This window comes from Pholcus phalangioides, unplaced genomic scaffold, assembly GCF_987345545.1.
Source record: "Pholcus phalangioides strain wild (caught in Gottingen) unplaced genomic scaffold, Ppha-v1.0 ptg000004l_1, whole genome shotgun sequence".
Lineage (NCBI taxonomy): Eukaryota > Metazoa > Arthropoda > Arachnida > Araneae > Pholcidae > Pholcus > Pholcus phalangioides.
In genome coordinates, this window is record NW_028301597.1 from 45,242,175 (window position 1) to 45,260,282 (window position 18,108).

Sequence of the window (18,108 nt, forward strand, 5' to 3'; positions counted from 1 at the left end):
CAATCGCTTCGATCTGATGGAATCCATGGATTGTTGTCTATCATCCATGTTGCCTACATGGCAACAGGGGACTTCATGTTCAAGCTGGTGGAGGCTCTGTGATGGTATGGAGCGTGTGCAGTTGGCGTGATATGGGACCACTGATACGTCTAGATACGACTCTGACAGGTACGTAAGCATCCTGTCTCATAGCTGCCAAGTCTCCCGAATTTTAGTTTCATCGCTCGACCTCCCGAAAAGTTCTTAAATCTCCCGAATTTTTACAAAAATCCCTAATTGTCCCTAAAAATTACCTACTTCATTAAAAAAAATCCCCGCTTATGAAAACAGTCCCTAAGGAATTTCTTGTGGGGCATGAAGCCCTTTTTTTTCCCTTTCGAAATGACGTCACACGTCGTAAATGGGGAAATTCCCTTTTTAAGGAAGTTTTACAAACCCTCTGATGGTAACAAGAAAGTTGTTTGTCTTATCGTGCAGGGAAATGGCTTAGCAGCCAATAGTCCTGGATAATAATTGAAGATTATAGTGACGCGCATATGGTCAAAATTTCTTTTGTTGAAGTTACGTAGGTGCGATATAACAAAGCATGAATAATGATAAGCAAAAACATATTTAATCAGTTTTAAAGATACTTATTCCGATGAATTTCCTTTCATCAAACGTTCCAGAAAAGGGCCGACTTTTCCTTTTTGTACAAGTTGTGTTACGGACATAAACATCGGTCATGGAAAGACTGCCATCATCAGTCGTGAAGTGAAAAATAACCCATCAAGCAAGTGTCACAAAAAGTCAGTGTTCTTCAAAAATTGACGCTGTTTTCCTTCATCTTCCGATGATTTTGGGGTCATTCGCGCAGAATGTTTGTTCTCAGCGTTTCTGATTGAACACAATTGAATATTTATTTTTACATCATTGAAGTTTTGGCCTCCAATTTCACTTGTTTTTTGCGTAGGAATTTTATTCCCAAGGGTTTAACTTCCACGTGTGTAAAATCCCTATTTTAATTTGACTTCAGTTTTTGAGTAGGGATTTTATTCCCTACGCTTTAACTTTTATGTTTGGAAAATCCCTATTGTATTTATTAGGAGTGGTTTAAGCATAAAATACGGGTTTGCCCGAAAATCTCCCGAATTTTCATTTTCAAAAGTTGGCAGCTATGCTGTCTGATGACCTGCACCCATTCATGTCCATTGTGCATGCCGACGGACTTGGACAATGCGACACCCCACACGTCCAAAATTGCTACAAAGTGGCTCCAGGAACACTCTTCTGACTTTAGACACTTCCGCTGGCCACCTAAATCCCCAGACATGAACATTATTGAACATATCTGGGATGCCTTGCATCGTGCTGTTCAGAAGAGATCTCCACCCCCTCTTACTCCTACGGATTTATGGACAGCCCTGCAGGATTCATGGTGTCAATTACCTCCAGCACTTCAGACATTAGTCGAGTCCATGCCGTCGTGTTGCGGCACTTCTGCGCCCTACACGATATTAGGCACGTGTACCAGGTTTTTCTTTTTGGCTCTTCAGTGCATATAAAATTACAGAAATCGGGATCCGAAATACAGAATATCGCCAGAAAAATGACCAAAGGAAATAAATTTGCCAATTATGTGTAAACTTATTTAAAATATATATACGGAAACAGGAGACTCCATCATGAATTCCATCGACTCAAACTATTGCAACTTATCGGAATGAGACCAAATTGTCATGGTATTTAAAAAAAGACAAATGAGCACTGACTTTGAATTTTTATTTATTTATCAAATGGAATACTTCTGTCTGATATGCATGGCATTACAATAACCGATAACAATTTACTAAAAACTACTTGGCACTAAAATGTAGAAACAATGTCATTTCACTGCATCAAGAGACAGCCTCTACGCAAATATATCGGAAGATGGCATCAATCATCAAGGTGCAGTATTTTTTTAAAAGTAAAATAATGAGGAAAAAATAAATGCTGCAAAAGCGCGAATTTCATTTACATATAAATATTACATAGTTTCTTCTAACAGACTCCATTGACGTGGCAGATGGTAATGTTATAATAACTTGCTCGTTCTAGTCTTGTGAAGACCGATTCGTCGTCATATCACAAGGCATCATTGAACGATTCTAAAGATATTAATCGTACATCAAAACCGCAGCCAAAGTAAAAATAACAATTACAATCATCCATTATTTCAAGATATTAATATTCAAGACAACATGGAAAATAATATTGATCCTTTTTAAAAAAAAAACAATTTTACAATAACACTAGTCCTTGCTTAAAGAACCAGAAGTTTTTCTGAAAAGCATTTTATAACTTCTCCATTGATGGCGAGAATGATGATGATGTAAGTCGTGCTTCCTAATCTTGTGAAAATTCCATCATTCTGCACAAATAACGTTCTATTTCCTCACGACACTCAAGCCAAATAACAGATTCTCGATTACATTCAAGAATACCGACGTATACGAATTGGAGATTTTTAGCAGCTTGTATGACTTCATTAAAAACACGTTTTCCTACGTATTTAGACCCCTTAAAATCCAAAAATTCGAGCTTTGGGCTTGGATTCTGATGCAAATACGCTTTCAAAACTTCGGTTAAAACACAATGCATTCCTGCAATGCGTAGAGTTGTCAGGGTGGTATTCCACTTTGAAACGGCTTCTTCCAGGAACTTCAAACAACCATTCCAGAATCCACTAGAAGTTAATTCAAAAGATTTCACTTTGTCTGATGGAATACGTGGTATGTTGCTCAGCATCACGTTTTCGCAATCCTCTATACATAATATCTCTAGGTCCTTTGAGCTCTCTAGAATCGAATACAAGTCTATTCCACTGAAATCGACGTTGGTAGCACGAAATGATACCATATTTTCAAACCCTTTGTGATTTCGACCTTCCGATAAAACCAAACACGTATAACCGAACTGGGTAGCAAACACGTGCAATATTCGTAGTTTTGGGCACCCTACGACGAGTTCGTCAATAGGAATTGTATTTCGAGAACTTGACAATTCTAGTTCTTCTAACGAGTGAGAATGATTGGCAATCGTCGAAACCAAATCTTGATACACGAGGGTATGTGCAAACTTCAGACTCAATCGCTTCAGCTTCTTTCCGCGGGATAACAGAAAAGTCATACCTTCGGGGATCGTACGATCAAAAGCATGTAATTCCAAGCTTTCGATATTTGGGCACTCTTCCGCCAAAATTTCTAAAGTAACCTTGGAAATGAAGCAGTTTGAAAAACTCAATTCAGTAAGGTTGCGATAGTAACGAATCAGTTTGATGATATGACTTTCGTCGTGTATATATATCTTGCACTTCAATTTCAGATTTCGGGCATATGCCAGAAATCCCCTTTCACCCAACTTGTTCAATTGATCAAAATTCCAACACTGATAACCCGAATTCACATCTCTCCACAAGACAGGAGACGAATGAAGATCATTCCATTTACGGCAAACCAGTGGAATGTTCCTCGAGAAACTTGGATGTCCCTGGGATTTGATGTAGAAATCGAAGATGCGGACTAGCAGCTCCGCAGGCAAGTCGTTGATAGAATTCATATCTTGATCAGGATTTTATTTGAGAATTCGAAGTCCTATTAAAAAGAAGAAAAAAAAATGAAATTACATCATAGGGGCCGTTCAGGTATTGCATCAGCAATTTTTCAGGCATTTTGGACTCCCTTTCCTCCTTGTCAGCAAAACTCTGACCCCCTCCCCCTTGTCAGCAAAATTGCGTCATCTCTGTCCCCCTCCTATCGCATGTTGGTGGGATCAGAGACTGCACACGGGGAGGGGGGACATAGGAGGGATCCTGCTCACCCGAAAACGATCAAAAAATATATTTTTTTAAAATCAAAATTGCGAAAGAAAATACCTTTATTTGCTATTACAATCAATTTATGTTAATTTCAATGCTATCGAAGGCTAAGAACTGAAAATTTCCTTTTAGGAAATTCATTGTCTCTCTTCTCATTGTCATTTCTTCTCTTGTCCATCTCTGTAATTGGGCAATCCTTGCCTGTTGAGACGTAAATAAATAAATTGTGACACACACTCTAAGCCATATCATAAATCCTTCGCCCAAATGTGGCCCGGGGGATTATCTGATATGGTCTGCCCCCTGAAACCTAACTTTGTAAAAGTGACCTAAGCGGCACATTTACAGATCGCTTAGGTGACCCATAGCACAATTCCAGAGCATTAAGGCGGCCCGTGGCACATTTTCAGATCACTCAAGTAGGCCCGTGGCACAGTTTTTAGATCACACAAGTAGGCTCTTAATCGCTTAAGTGACCCGCGACAGAGTTTCAGAACACTTAAGCAACCCCCAGTGCGGCACATTCCCAGATTACTTGAAGTGATCTGCGGCATAATTACGGATTACTTGAATGATGCGAGGCACAGTTCGAGAGTACTTAAGCGTCCCAAACACATTTCTAGATCACTTGAAGGATGCACGAAACATTTACAGATCACTAAAACAACTCTCTGGGACAGTGTTTTTTAACCTTTTTTTGGCCGTGGCCCCCTTTGAAATAGATTTTTTTTCTCGTGGCTTCCCTGCCCTACACAGAGTTTTCGACCCTCATTTAGAAGCAAAATCCTTTATATGTATTGAATTGATTTTTTCAGTGAATTATACTGAACGAAAATTTTGCACATAAGATTGGCCTCCAGATCACTAGCCTAGAAATTTACTAAGATCCCCGCTAGTTCGAGTTCTATTCAGGGCCATCTCAACATCATGGGCGCCCTAGGCAAAGTGATGCTATGTGGTAGTCCCATACTTAGCTGGAAATAAGCTGGAGACCCCTCACAAGAGTGCGACTGACAGAGCTGCAGCCCGGGCCTGATATGGTTTTCATCATTTTTTGTTTTTCACACTATAAATTTAATATAGAGGAGGGGTCTGTGAAAAATCTAGCCGGGGGCCTGCGAAAAACCCATCCTATGGAACCTGCTGCAAAATGTAGGTAGTGAGGCCCGGATGGTTCCATGCCCTAAGACGGCTCCGGTTTTATGGGTGGTTTTGTTGGATTCTGCAAGTGTATAGTCACTAATATAAAAGCTTTATTTCTTCACAACTTAATATTTCTTCTCAGCTCTCCGCAGCCCTCCAAACCACCTGTCATGGCCCCTTTCTCCATTTTCTTCCGTGGCCCCCCTTGAAGTATCCCAGTACCATTAGGAGCCATATGGCCCCCGGTTGAGAACCATTGCTCTAGGAGACTTATCAATAGGGAGATTGTTAGTTCAGGTGCCTACAAACCACAGTTCAGGATGCCATTAGGAATATTTCATATTTTTATGAAGGATGGTTGATGACGTAAGCGTCATCCATACACCCCCTCCCCCTTGTCATCAAAAGTCAGCAAATCGGACTTCCCCCGCCCCCATCGATGCTGACGTAATACTTGAATGGCCCCACATGCCACGCATATATGTGTTACGGGTAAGGTCCGGCATAAGGGTAAAAGCTAAGGAACTTCAATTCCGAGTTTTATCCGCATAATGCGCCTCCAACGCCACCTGGCTATTAACTGGATTAGAACGACGAATGCATGGAAACTAAATCGTGTCACTATATTTGAAGTTCCGTTCACATTTTCTTGACTTCACAGCATTTATAAATGTCTCGTGCATGTGTGGGTACCGCCACTCATCTTCTAGAGCAGTGGTTCTCAACCGTTTCAAGCCCGCGGTCCGGTTTCATTCATATGTGTGAGTCGAAGGCCCGGTCAAACACACGACCAACGGAAAATGAATGAGGAAATATGAAACGGCTAATCACTCGCGGCCCGGTATGAACGATATCAGGGCCCGGTACCGGGCCGCGGCGGTTGAGAAACACTGTTTTAGAGACGAAACTGGCATTTAGTGAACACTTATACATAAGTGCCAATTCCCAGACGTGAAAAATCTAGTTTATCATGAGATGAAATACTAGTTCATCTCAAAGAAAAATGCCATAAATAAAAGGGAAAACTGGGGATTTTTTGGGATTGCCTTGGGTGGCCATATTACACGTTTTCTCGAGCTGTTTCCACATTTTTTAAGGTAATCTGACTCCAGAGGGACCCGTGAATCCTTAAACATCTGCATCACTCGGTGAGGCGCAAGCAACCAGATCTTTGGAAATACCAAGTCGTGGGTGCTCCATAGTGTTAGAATTATCTGCCAAAACATCATGTTTACTACATTATATAGTACTCGCACAACCAGCCAACTTATTCCCCCGATCTCGCCCTATGTTGACTTTCTCCTTCTTCCTGGGATAAAGAATTTGTTTAAGGGGGCAACCTTTCTAAGTTTCCGAAGCAGTGCAGCAAGCAGGGACGAAAGCATAAGAGGATGTGGCAAAAGGAGCTTTCCGAAGGTTTTTAACTACTGGCTGTTGCGAAGATATATTTTGGAAAGAGAAAATTCAAATGCCCCTGCGGGCAATCGAACCCACGTCCTTTCACTTTCCGGGTGAACGCCCTAGACTACAGAGGCACCGAATTTCTCAATCTTTCCTTGGAACTCGTGTACACTGAAAGGGACCGTACATGGACCAGACTCAGGCCAAGCTCACAACTGCTGACGCTTTCAGTGTACACGAGCTCCAAGGAAAGATTGAGAAATTCGGTGCCTCTGTAGTCTAGGGCGTTCACCCGGAAAGTGAAAGGACGTGGGTTCGATTCCCCGCAAAGGCAATTGAATTTTCTTTCTTTCCAAAATATATCTTCGCAACAGCCAGTAATTAAAATCCTTCGTATGGTAGCGGAGAGTGACGTCATCCTTGTATAAAAGGAGCTTTGCCACCGCGATGACGTTATCATTCGGATATTGTTATCAATTTTCCAAAGAACGAAACAGACTGATGTCAACAAAAAATTCGGAAAAAATTTTGCTTTCCTTATCGGGACTTCGGTTAATGTTCCCGATTTATTTTCTCCTTCGAAAGTTTTTTTGCGCATTCTGAAGCTAAGGTTTAACCAAACTTATTCTTTTTTCTATGAAAGTTATGTGTAGAGCTGCTTTAGCAATGACCTCTTCTATAGTGAAGGCAAACGTATGATAAAAAAAAAAAAGTTTTCTCGGTCAGTTTCTTTCATTTGACAAGGTTCATGTTTGTTTTTCTGAGAGCCTTTCACAAGGGATCTATGAAATGCAGCATTGTTCATAAAGAAAAACCATCCTAATCCGTAATATACATTGCACAGTTCCATTTTAACGCATCACAATGGCTGAATAGCAAAAAAGCAGGATTTTAGCTCATAGGAAAACAAATGCAACGATTGAACATTTTGCAACCAATAATGTGGGGGGAAAAAACCGACCGAAAGTTCGACCAAACGGGATGTATGGTCATCGTACTTCCGAATGAAATTTTCTACGGATATAGTTATCGTTCGACTATTGTTATCAGAAACCCAGAGTCCGCACGTGATCATATTAAGGGACTGTGTATCTTTTTTTTTCCCTTCAAACACAGTTATTTACAATCTCTTGAAGAAATACTATTGTTTTGAAATTATTTCCCTGAGTTTCTTCTCTGATGCCGGTCTTTCCCTCACCACAATTTTTCATCTCCTGACTTTCGCACAGGAACCCTGTAACAAAAGTCGGTACACCTTTTCCCGCCATATTTAATAACTCGAGTGCAATATTTCTCCGCAGCTCTCTCGTGGATAAACGATGTTTCAAAATTATCAGAAATTGAGATTTATTTAAAGATAACTACATGATATTAATGAACAATAAAAATTATAGTAAAAATAATAATAATCATTCCAAAACGAGGGAATTCATATTATAAGAAAAATTATTTCTGGACTAAATGCAATGTCAAAAAATGAAAAATTTAGGAATTAATGGGAAAGTATTCCATTATTGAAAAAAATAATAATGGCTTAAAAAATGTAAAATCCAGACGCAATGAAAATTATCCCAGAACGAATGAAAATTCAGAATGAGGACAGGATTTATAAAAATTAATGAAAATTCGTAATTGTGATGACAATTCAAAAATTAGGAACAATCGCAGAATCAATGAAAATTCAGAATTAAAGAAAAATAATTACAGTGAATTGATGTAAAATAATCCCTCTTAACGAATGGAAATTGAGAACTGATGGAAAGTTAAAACTGATGAAAATCATGGAGGAAAGAATAACAGGAGGTGACATCAGGCACGAAAATTGAAGCCGTTGTGGCAACCCTATGGGCTGACAAGTAAGCCCAAACAAACCGCTCTTTTCCCTATACTTAACATGTGTTTTGTCGGATCGAATTCTCTTAAAATATTCATATCTAAATAAATTTAAGCACCATGAATGTCTAATGCTTCTTCAGGTAATCTACATGATCTAATAAAGGGGAAAAATAAAATCTTATCCTTATATAAGGGGTTGTTATATTTTTAATTTATTTTTGAAAGGGGAAGATCATTTTTCACTCTCAACTCGTCATACGTTCTTAGTTCAGTGCCTTCAATTTATTTAAAAAATTCGATGTATCACATTAATGTCTATGGGAATATGATTAATTAAAATAATATGAAGCTCCAATAAAATTCAATTTTCGTAATTTTTTCTTTTAACTGTTTATTTTGCCTTTTTGTTTCGTTCATCGTTATGATAGATCCGGGACATTTCGAAAGTGTTTCAGGCCCGTGGGCGCTCGTCTTAAGCTTTACATGAGGAATTTTGATTTCTGAATCAATCTGACAGGGCCGTAGCTAGGATTTTTGCCACCCGGGACAAACAGCATTTTGCCGCCCCCGTGCCTCAAAGTACTGGAAGTGCTCGAGTGTCCTCCGCCACTGTGTATTTATGGTTTTGCTTCCTGTAGGCTGTACAAATTTCGTCACCCTTCTTCCGTTCCACTCTCATATTCTTGAATACGTATTACTGGAAATATATGCCGCCCATCCGAACTTTCTGATATGTAGATGTATTGAGAAAAGAATATTAAAAAAATAAAACCCTTTTTTTACGAGCCGCGATAAGTCATCTTTCTGGCCTATAGTATTTAGGAAAATAATCTGGGCTGTTTTTTTTCCCCTCTTCATTTTGTACCTATTACTTTGCTTTTAAAGTGGTATGTGTACGAAAATTTGACAAAAAACAGTTTCGAATTGAATTTGGAATCTAAAATTGTGTTCGAGTTTTTGTTCTACCTGGACTGGAAATATTTCTACAATATTTTAATATTATCAGCTGAAAGGCATTATATATGCTAATGTTTTGCATATATAATGTTTTTCGCAAAAAAGTCAGATTTTTTCAAACACAGCTCGTTCAAGTGTCTTTAAACATTGTGTCTCTTCACTGAGGTATTACATGCTTTGGCATAATTTTTTTTAAATTAAAATGCCGAGAAGGAATTTTGTGGCACAAGATATGGGTACGTTTTGGTTATCTTTGCAAAAGGTTCCATGTTGTTGAAGTTAATGTTCGAAAACAAATAACAACTAAAATTGTAAAAGCTCTCGTTCAATTGTATAAATATATCCACAGAATTTGAGGGGGAAAAATCGAGTTCCTAAACTGAATAGTAAATTTTTAAATGGTTTTTAAAAACGGGGGTGTTTCTCATAGGAAAGCATGGGAAGCCACGGTTTGTTTGGGCTTACTTGGTCCTTTTAATAGAGCGATCACTGGCTTCATCTGGCAACCCAGATGCCCCATGCTTTCTCAACGGGCGCGCTGGTCGCGTCACCTCCTGTTAGTTATTCTTTCCTCCATGGATGAAAATAGTTTCATTATGTAGTAATAAAAATTCCGAAAATTCTCTACAATTGATGAAAGAAATGATTGAAAAAATACCGTATTGATGTAAAATGATGATATTAAACAACATTTCAAACATAACATAACAAAGCGACTGTTTATTTTTGAAAATTGAATAAAAGCACCCGGTACACTATAAGCCTTGTACAACACCTGCCAATCACGAAGAATCGCGCAGTAGGACACGAGAAACTGCGGCTCTCAATGTGGCGGGAAACTTCTATCTCGATACACTTCCCAAAAGTGTATAGTTAGTGAATCAGGCCGCAACTAGAACTTTTGGGCCAACAATATTTTGCCGCTCCCACAACTTTAAAATTTGATAATTTTATACGGTGTTTTTTGTTCTTACCTAAAACTGCTGCTCCGCTGCCCCCCCCCCCCCCCGCGTCAAATGTGGAGTCTGATCTAATATATATGAATTGACATCATCATCATCGTGCCCCCCCCCCCAGACTTCCAAGTCTTTACCGCCTGTGCCTCTCTCTAAATTTTGCCGTCTGGGGCAGTTGCCCCCCCCCCCCCTCTTTCTATTTGCGCTTCCGCCCTGTTAGGATCGATTACAAAAACCACTTTTTCGTTTAATTGAAACAAAGAATTCAAAGAAGGAACAAAACAACAAAGAAATTATAAAATTTGACTCACCAAAATCAACTTTTTGCTTGCGCAAATCGACCGCAACACGAACGTCCGTTAGAAAGTTTCCTACCTCTATCGTTCAGCGTAGTATCCTTCGCTGTGCGCGATTCCATCTTCATTATCCAGGGTTATTCACCACAAGGTCTTTTTTCTGCGGATAGTTATGAATATAACTGTAATGAGATGACCATATCCCACTTATCTTCTGAGACAAGTCCCGTATTTCCCCGCAATTTTGGCTGTTTTTTTTTTAATAACTAAAAAAAAATGCGCTGATTTTTTCCCCGTATTTTCAACCGAGCTTACTTGAATTTTTATTATTTATTGATTCAATACACAAATTATATTATGATGAAGTCAACCCTCGGTTTACGAACGGCTCGGTTTGCGAACAATTCGGTTTAAGAACGACGAAAAATTATTCTGTTTACGTAATAGTCTTGGTTTGCGAATACACAAAAAGGTGTGAATCTGGAGGATATTTCAAAGTCGTGGTAACGTGGCTAATTTTTGTTTTTGAGAGACATAAGAGTTATATAGATTAGAAATCTTCTAAAAAACTACTCTACTTAACAAGCACTTCTACTATACGTCCCATATTTTCCGGGGCATCCCGTATTTTCGCGTAATTTACTGGTACACGGAAATTCTTTTTGAAAAAGACTAGAAAAATAACTAGCAAAACATCAAAGAAAAACAACTGGATGGGCATTTTTTCCAACTAAATGGCCGAATAAAGACTAGATCTTGTTGGAAAATAACTAAGTTGGCAACACTGAATGGGTGAGTGGGTCTTTTGCAAGAAAAAACAAAACGACATTCTCATCTATGGGACAAACTTTTCGACCCCAATAAGAATACGTTATCGGGAGATGTAACTGTACATTTCTTTAAGACGTGATAAAGCTAATGATATTCCGTATAAATCTAGGTAATAAAATTCTTTTCGTGAGCCATAATCTCTACATAAATTTGTATTTACTTTATGCAAGAAAGAAGAAAAATTTCCATTACACACCTACATAAACATTTGATAAAATTCAAGGATAACTTGGTGATAAAACTCATTTATAGGATTGCAGATCCCATTTCTTATCATAATTCTGCGGATTTCATAGGCAAAAGCATTACAAGATTGGGAAAAATAAGTCACTGTATCCGCAGCAATCAGAAGTGGTAGACGTTGAATCATGTCCTCGTTCTCGCAACCGACAGCCGATGGTGAAATAACCTTGCTCGAGTTGAAGAAATTCGAATTTGCGTGGACCTTGCGAAAAACTGAGATCAGAGAAGGCTCGAGGAGCGATACAATTAATGGAGTCACGACGCAATATCCTTGGTACCTTCTAATTAACCGATTTGATCATGCTACCGTTGTTTCATATGGATTTGGCAGCAACATGTTGGTTCAAGAAACAAATGTGCGACTTTGCTTGAAAGCATGTTCTACCAGTGAAATCTTCGCCAAGTTCAGCTTTTGTATTAAGAAAGATACTCACGAAATATACAAAACTAACGGATGCTTCTTATTTTCAAAAACTGAAAGCCTATCTCATGCATATAGGATGCCGTTACATGTTATACAACCAAACGAAGAGTTTAAAATCTGTGTAATAGTGCACTCAGAGGCTAATTTCAGGCCCTCGATCATGAAATTTAACTCGCAATTCAAGAACATGCGAAATTTACTTGCTTCATTGCAAAGTGACGACTGCAGCGATGTGGTGATAAAAGTCGACGGTAAAGAAATCAAATGTCACAAATGTATCTTATCCGGCAGGTCCTCTTATTTCTCTGCTTTGTTCAAATCAGGCCTTAGTGAAAGCATAAATAACCGGATCGAAATAACTGATTTCGATTACGAAATTATCAAGACTATGATAAACTTTCTGTATGTTTTTGAGTGTCCTGAGTTAGCAGTAAAGCCCACAATGAGTCTTCTGGAAGCCGCCCACAAGTATCAAATAACTGATTTGGAAAATGTATGCGAGGAATATTTGGTCTCGAAGATAGACGCATTCAATGCAGTGGATGTTTTGGTACATGCCGACACGTATTCTGCGCAAAAAGTCAAACAGCAAGCCATGGATTTCATATGGAAGAATCCCGGGACTTTCAAGGAAGCCGAGCAATATGAACCTTTGATAAGTAGGCCTTACCTCTTTCGAGACCTCCTTTTGACCAAACTGAACAGCGATAAGATATGAGTTGAGTTCGGATTCGCAACTTCTTTTTTGTAAAAAATGTGCGTAAAGAAAAATTTGAATGTGATGAAAATTTCGGGGTAAGCTGTAAATAATATTTTCACGTGCGATTCTTATTAAATTGTAGAATTTAAATATACGGGGTGTTTCAAAAGGAATCACTCGATTTAAAATGCGTATATTACGAAAAATATTGAACATAGACACTTGAGATTAATTTTATATTACATGGCTAATCAAAAAGTTTTTTTTACAAACCAAATTAAAGGTGCTCAACATGTCCGCGAACAACCTTGGGATGCACGGCATCCAAAATTTTGCTGGAAATGAAGTCATCCGAATCGGTGTTCTAATTGTAGGAAAAGCCAGTTTTCAAGTATATCGAGATATATGATTCCTGTAACAGTGGTTTCCATGAAAAAAAGGGGCCATACACCTTTCTCCGATAAATTGCGCAAAAAACATTAACTTTGGGCGATGCTCTCTCATGCTGTACAATTTCATGAGCTGCTCCATACCCCCATATTTTAACATTGGGGGTTTTCACTTAGATGAAAAGTAGCCTCGTCACTAAACACTAAGCGTGTTAAAAAATTGTCATCTTGTGACATATTCTGTCGCGCAGTCGCCATCTTGACAAACACAAGTGGCGGCCGAAGGCAGAGCGTTAGCGCTACCTGTCGGTAACTGTGTGAAATTCAAGAGATTTCCCTCTTTTTACCTATACATTATTCGATCAAAACGGATTAAAAAGCTGAATAGTTACGAATTTTTTAAATCGGACGATTCTTTTTGAAACACCCTGTATATATATAATTTCATTCGAACTTTAGGCAGAATTTGTACTGAAACTAAACAAATGCAAAATTAAAAATTTGTTCAATTTTCACTATGCTTAAGCATGCTTTGAGCACAATTTCACAAAAATTATTAGTATTAGGATCTTTTTTGGATGAACCAATAACAAATATGTTTTTATTGCCTTTATATGTACATAGGGGCCATTCAAGTATTACGTCATCATCGATGGGGGAAGGGGGTTTCCGATTTGTTGACTTTTGATGACAAGGGGGGGGGGGTTTGATGATGCTTACGTCATCAACCACTTTGTATGAGAATATGAAATATTTTTAATGGCAACTTAGAGGCCTTTCACACGGAGCGGATGCCGGTCCGGAAGAAGTTTTAACAATTGGAATATGAATGAACTGAGCCTTTTAGACGAGCCGAAATACCTCCGCACCTAGGAATTTTTCATGCGGGTCCGGACGTCGTCCGCATGTATCAAAACCTAAGTGCGGGCTCCGCATCCGCACATAGAAGTTTTGACAATTGGGTTATTCGGGGCTATTCACACGATGCGGATGCGGAGCGAATTCGTCCGCATCTTTGGCTACTTTTTGAAGGTGATTTTGCACGGAAGTTTTTTAATTATTTGCCATAAATACCCTTAAAAACACCACATGAAGGTCCCCGTTCATCAAATAACATGCACCCATATACGTCTGTCCTTCCGAATCCTTCTGAAATGGAGATATAGCAACTTTAACTGCCTCTTGTCCATACTTTACAATTTTGTGCAATAAAACCTGCCAACAACGGCCACTGAGGGACCAAAATTATAAGTCGTTCTGTTCATTACGAATATCTAATTGACTACATACTTTAATAACTTTTAAATTTAATTTAAAAATTTTAATTTTTTTCTTTTTAAATTTTTAAAATTATTTAAAAAATATAAATATTTGAAATATTATTTTAAATATTTATTATTATTTTTTAATTATTTTTTCTTTTTAAACTTAACATTAGACCCTAGCACTTGAATAGTTTTGGTGCCCCCCCCCCCCCCTACGTACCTACAAGTATATTTTACTCGATATTCAGTCTATAAACTTAAAAAAATCTAAGACTAATCTAAGGATGGGATTTCACTCTAAAAGGTTTTTGAAAGTTATTTTATAAAACTTGAAAAAAGCAACTAACAAATTTATCGGTTGCATTCGAAATTTATTAGTTGCTTTTTTAAAAGAATTATTATATAATTTTTATTGTGTAATCCGGGCTTAAGGTCGGGATTACACTATAAAGTTTTATAAAAGATCTTTTATAAAAGTTGAACAATTTAACCAATTCCCGGCCTAAGGTCGGTATTACACTGTAAAAGTTTTGTAAAAGTGCTTTGATAAAACTTGAAAAATACAACCAATAAACTGATCGGTTGGATAAGCTTGAATGTAACCCATCAGCTTATTCGTTGTATTTTTCAAGTTTTATACAAGCACTGTTATAAAACTTGTATAGTGTAATACCGGCCTAAGGCTGGTATTAATTACCCTATAAAACTTTGATTAAAAATTCTTTTATAAAACTTGAAAAATGTAACCAATAAACACATGTGTTACATTCGAGCGAACTTGAAAAATGCAACCATTAAGCGGATCAGTTAAGTTCGCTCGAATGTAACACGTGTGTTTATTGGTTACATTTTTCAAGTTTTATAGAAGAACTTTTACAAAACTTTTATAGTGTAATCCCGGCCTAACACAGAATTGTGATGGGAATATTTCTAAGCACAGACATTTTGAAAGTCTCCACCCCTCCCCTTTTTTTCTACTTGCAAATTCTTTGATATCTCCTGAATTTTTTTTTTTAAACATCGAATGTTTTGGATGTTTTTGGATTGGATTTTTCGAACATTGGATGTTCTTGGGATTTTCTTTCATATTTTTCCGAAAAGACAGATTTTTTTTCTTCAAAATCTTTTAAAATATTTTAAGATATTTTCTCCCATCGACTACTTGTGAGGATCGGAATGAAGGCATCTTTATACCCATATTCTATGGGGCTGTAGATTAAACCACCAAAGAATGGCTCTAGGCTGCCTACGGTCACTGAATCAAGGGTGAAGGAGAAAAATAATTACAAAAATTGCGAAAAAAATAGTTTTTATGCACGAATTTCAAACTAAAGATTCGTCCGTATCTTTAGTGCTCGTGTGAAAGGGTATACGGACCCGCATCCGCTCCGTGTGAAAGGGGCCTTACTCGGTGCGAAAAAATATTCCAAATAAATAATTTCCATAGTTTGTGGGCACCTGAAGTAGCATCCCCCTATTAATAAGTGCCCTTTAGTTATCTCTAATGGTTTGGCGGATCCAAGTGATATGGAAATGTGCCACGCATCACTCGAGTGATCCGTAATTAAATGACGTGGATCACACACTTAAATAATCTGAGAATGTACCGCGAGTAACTTGAGTGATGTAGAACCGTACTGGGGGGGGGGGGGGCACTTAAATGCTCTAAAACTACGACGCATGTTACTCAAGGGATCTCTAAATGTGTCACGGATCGCTTAAGTGTTCTGAAACGGTGTCCCGGGTCATTTAAGTGATCTGAAAATGTGCCACGGGCCGCTTAAATGCTCTGGAATTGTACCACCTGACACTTAAGGGATCTGTATATATATGTGCCGCTTAGTTCATTTTTACAAAATTAGGTTTGAGGAGGGCAGGTCGCATGAGATAGCTCACAGGGCCATATTTGGTCCACGGACCAAGGGCCTTTATGCGATTTATCACTATATGGCTTGCTCTATCACTGAGCATGCTCCGCTTTACTAAATAATACGCCATTCAGTGCTCGAACATGTCAGAAACCCCCGCCCTAACATGTTCGAGCACTGAATGGCGTATTTAGTAAAGCGGAGCATGCTCAGAATATATTGTGATGTTTTCTCCTTGACATCCCCTTCATGTTTTTTTCCCCCATTTTATTTTTACCTTAGAACTTGCATATCAGTTTTAGAGAAACTGGTATATGTTTTTGTCATTTTTCTGCAGATCAGTTTTTTTAATGGGCGCTTGTAAGACTAAATTTAAGTCTGAAATCAACTAACCCTCGGTATCAAACAGTTGCGATGGCCATTGAAGTTGTGAATGCTATTGATTGCTTTGCCCAATCATATTTCGGTAAATTGCCGTCCAACTGGCATTTTTTAAAAATAATGATACTAAATCAATGAAATCAGATTTGAATTTACGTTAAGATAAAAATGAATTGACTTGAAATGAACACGAGTGGCTTGTTTAGACTGGAAATGTTATTTTAACCTCGTCTATGAGATATAAACAAAACAATTGTGCGTTTTTCCTTCGTGAGAGGGAGGAAGCATGCCTATGTGTGTGCAAATGCATTCCAATGCAATTCTAATAACACATTATTGTTTGCGCAGTTAGCAGATTCTGTTTACCAAAGACTAATATTGTTTTTTCGTGTTTTTCCCTTCCGTTTTCATGTGCTTGTGTTACTTTGTTTGCTCTTTACACCCTCCCCCACATCCTATTTTTGTTGAATATCTTCAATGGAATTTTGTTTTGATAAGCTGTGATTGGTTTTGCTTCGTAATTTTAGCTTTTTATCTCTCGGAGTATTTATAATTCCACACGTAATGAAATAGACTTGATTATTTCTTCTAACATACAGTCATGTGAGAAATTTAGAAAGAATAATATTTATTTTGTGACGGTTCCTTTATACATAGAAATTCCTAATGAAACATGAATAATATCTCTCCACCACCTGATTTGTGAAGGAGTTTGTGTTCTAGTCGGAATGTATAGCGAAAAAAGATATACAACTAAGTATATACATATTATTATCTGTAAATTTTTATTAATATTATTTCGTATATAAGTATATATTTTTACAAATGAAATAGTTTAGCTGATGTACATGACATTTTCTAAGGAAATATTTGGTATCGTTTTTTCTCCCTTTTTTCTTGTTTTGTCCTAGTTTTTGCACAATTATTTGTTGTATAAAAATTTTAAAATCTTTTTTTCTCGGCCAAAATTATGCTTGAAAATATATCTATGAACGTTTTTCTTATCCCATTCGGTATGTGGAAATGTTTCCTATTTGGAAAAAAATTGCACGATGCCAAATGATGTTAGCGACATGTTTCATTTGAATATACACAGAAATGAGAACTTATGATCATTTTACCTCCCTCAGTGACGTTACTCGTAAATAGCTAATATTACTCAAACAAGAATTGAATAACATGATTTTATGTTCTTTTCTTCTACCTCATGTGGAATCGATACATTTTTTCTATTTATTTTGCCCGTTTCATTGCACCTCTGTTATTTTTAAAGGTTTTGATGGGTTGCTAACAGTTTATTGAAATGCTTCCCCTTTATGAAATAAAACTCATTTCATCCAATGACAATCGTGGTCGAATTTCTTTAAGTTGAAGTCACTCAATACAAATTAAATATATTTTCAGGTTAATGCAATCACTTTTATCTGTTAATGTGTAAAAACCCATCAAAATACTTTGATATTATCTTAACGAGATTTGACTGTACATTGACTTTTGGTCCGTGCTGTATTCAATCTTAAATACACAGTAAAGGGAAAGAAGTCAATGTCACATTTTCAATAAGAATTTTTTTATGAAAT

At 37.6% G+C, this 18,108-nt stretch overlaps 2 protein-coding genes across 3 annotated transcripts in view; one reads left to right on the forward strand and one right to left on the reverse strand.

The window, feature by feature from the left end:
* The window catches only part of LOC149087686 (F-box/LRR-repeat protein 6-like), a 28,905-nt gene extending 18,386 nt beyond the window's left edge, over positions 1-10,519 (reverse strand). The window contains exons 1-2 of one of the 2 annotated variants that reach the window (XM_089231857.1): positions 10,443-10,519; positions 1,754-3,614 (exon numbers count right to left, since the gene is read on the reverse strand). In XM_089231857.1, the coding sequence (XP_089087983.1) occupies positions 2,368-3,579 (1,212 nt within the window). In that variant the 5' untranslated portion in view covers positions 3,580-3,614; positions 10,443-10,519 and the 3' untranslated portion in view covers positions 1,754-2,367. Of the gene's footprint in view, positions 1-1,753; positions 3,615-10,442 lie in introns of those variants that run through there. The other variant, XM_089231859.1, reaches the window with a different exon arrangement.
* A 1,101-nt stretch (positions 10,520-11,620) lies between these two features.
* On the forward strand, positions 11,621-12,713 carry LOC149087688 (speckle-type POZ protein-like). Its single transcript, XM_089231860.1, has one exon. The coding sequence runs from the start codon at positions 11,627-11,629 to the stop codon at positions 12,641-12,643; it is 1,017 nt and encodes a 338-aa protein (XP_089087986.1). The 5' UTR covers positions 11,621-11,626; the 3' UTR covers positions 12,644-12,713.
* The last annotated feature ends 5,395 nt before the right edge of the window (positions 12,714-18,108 follow it).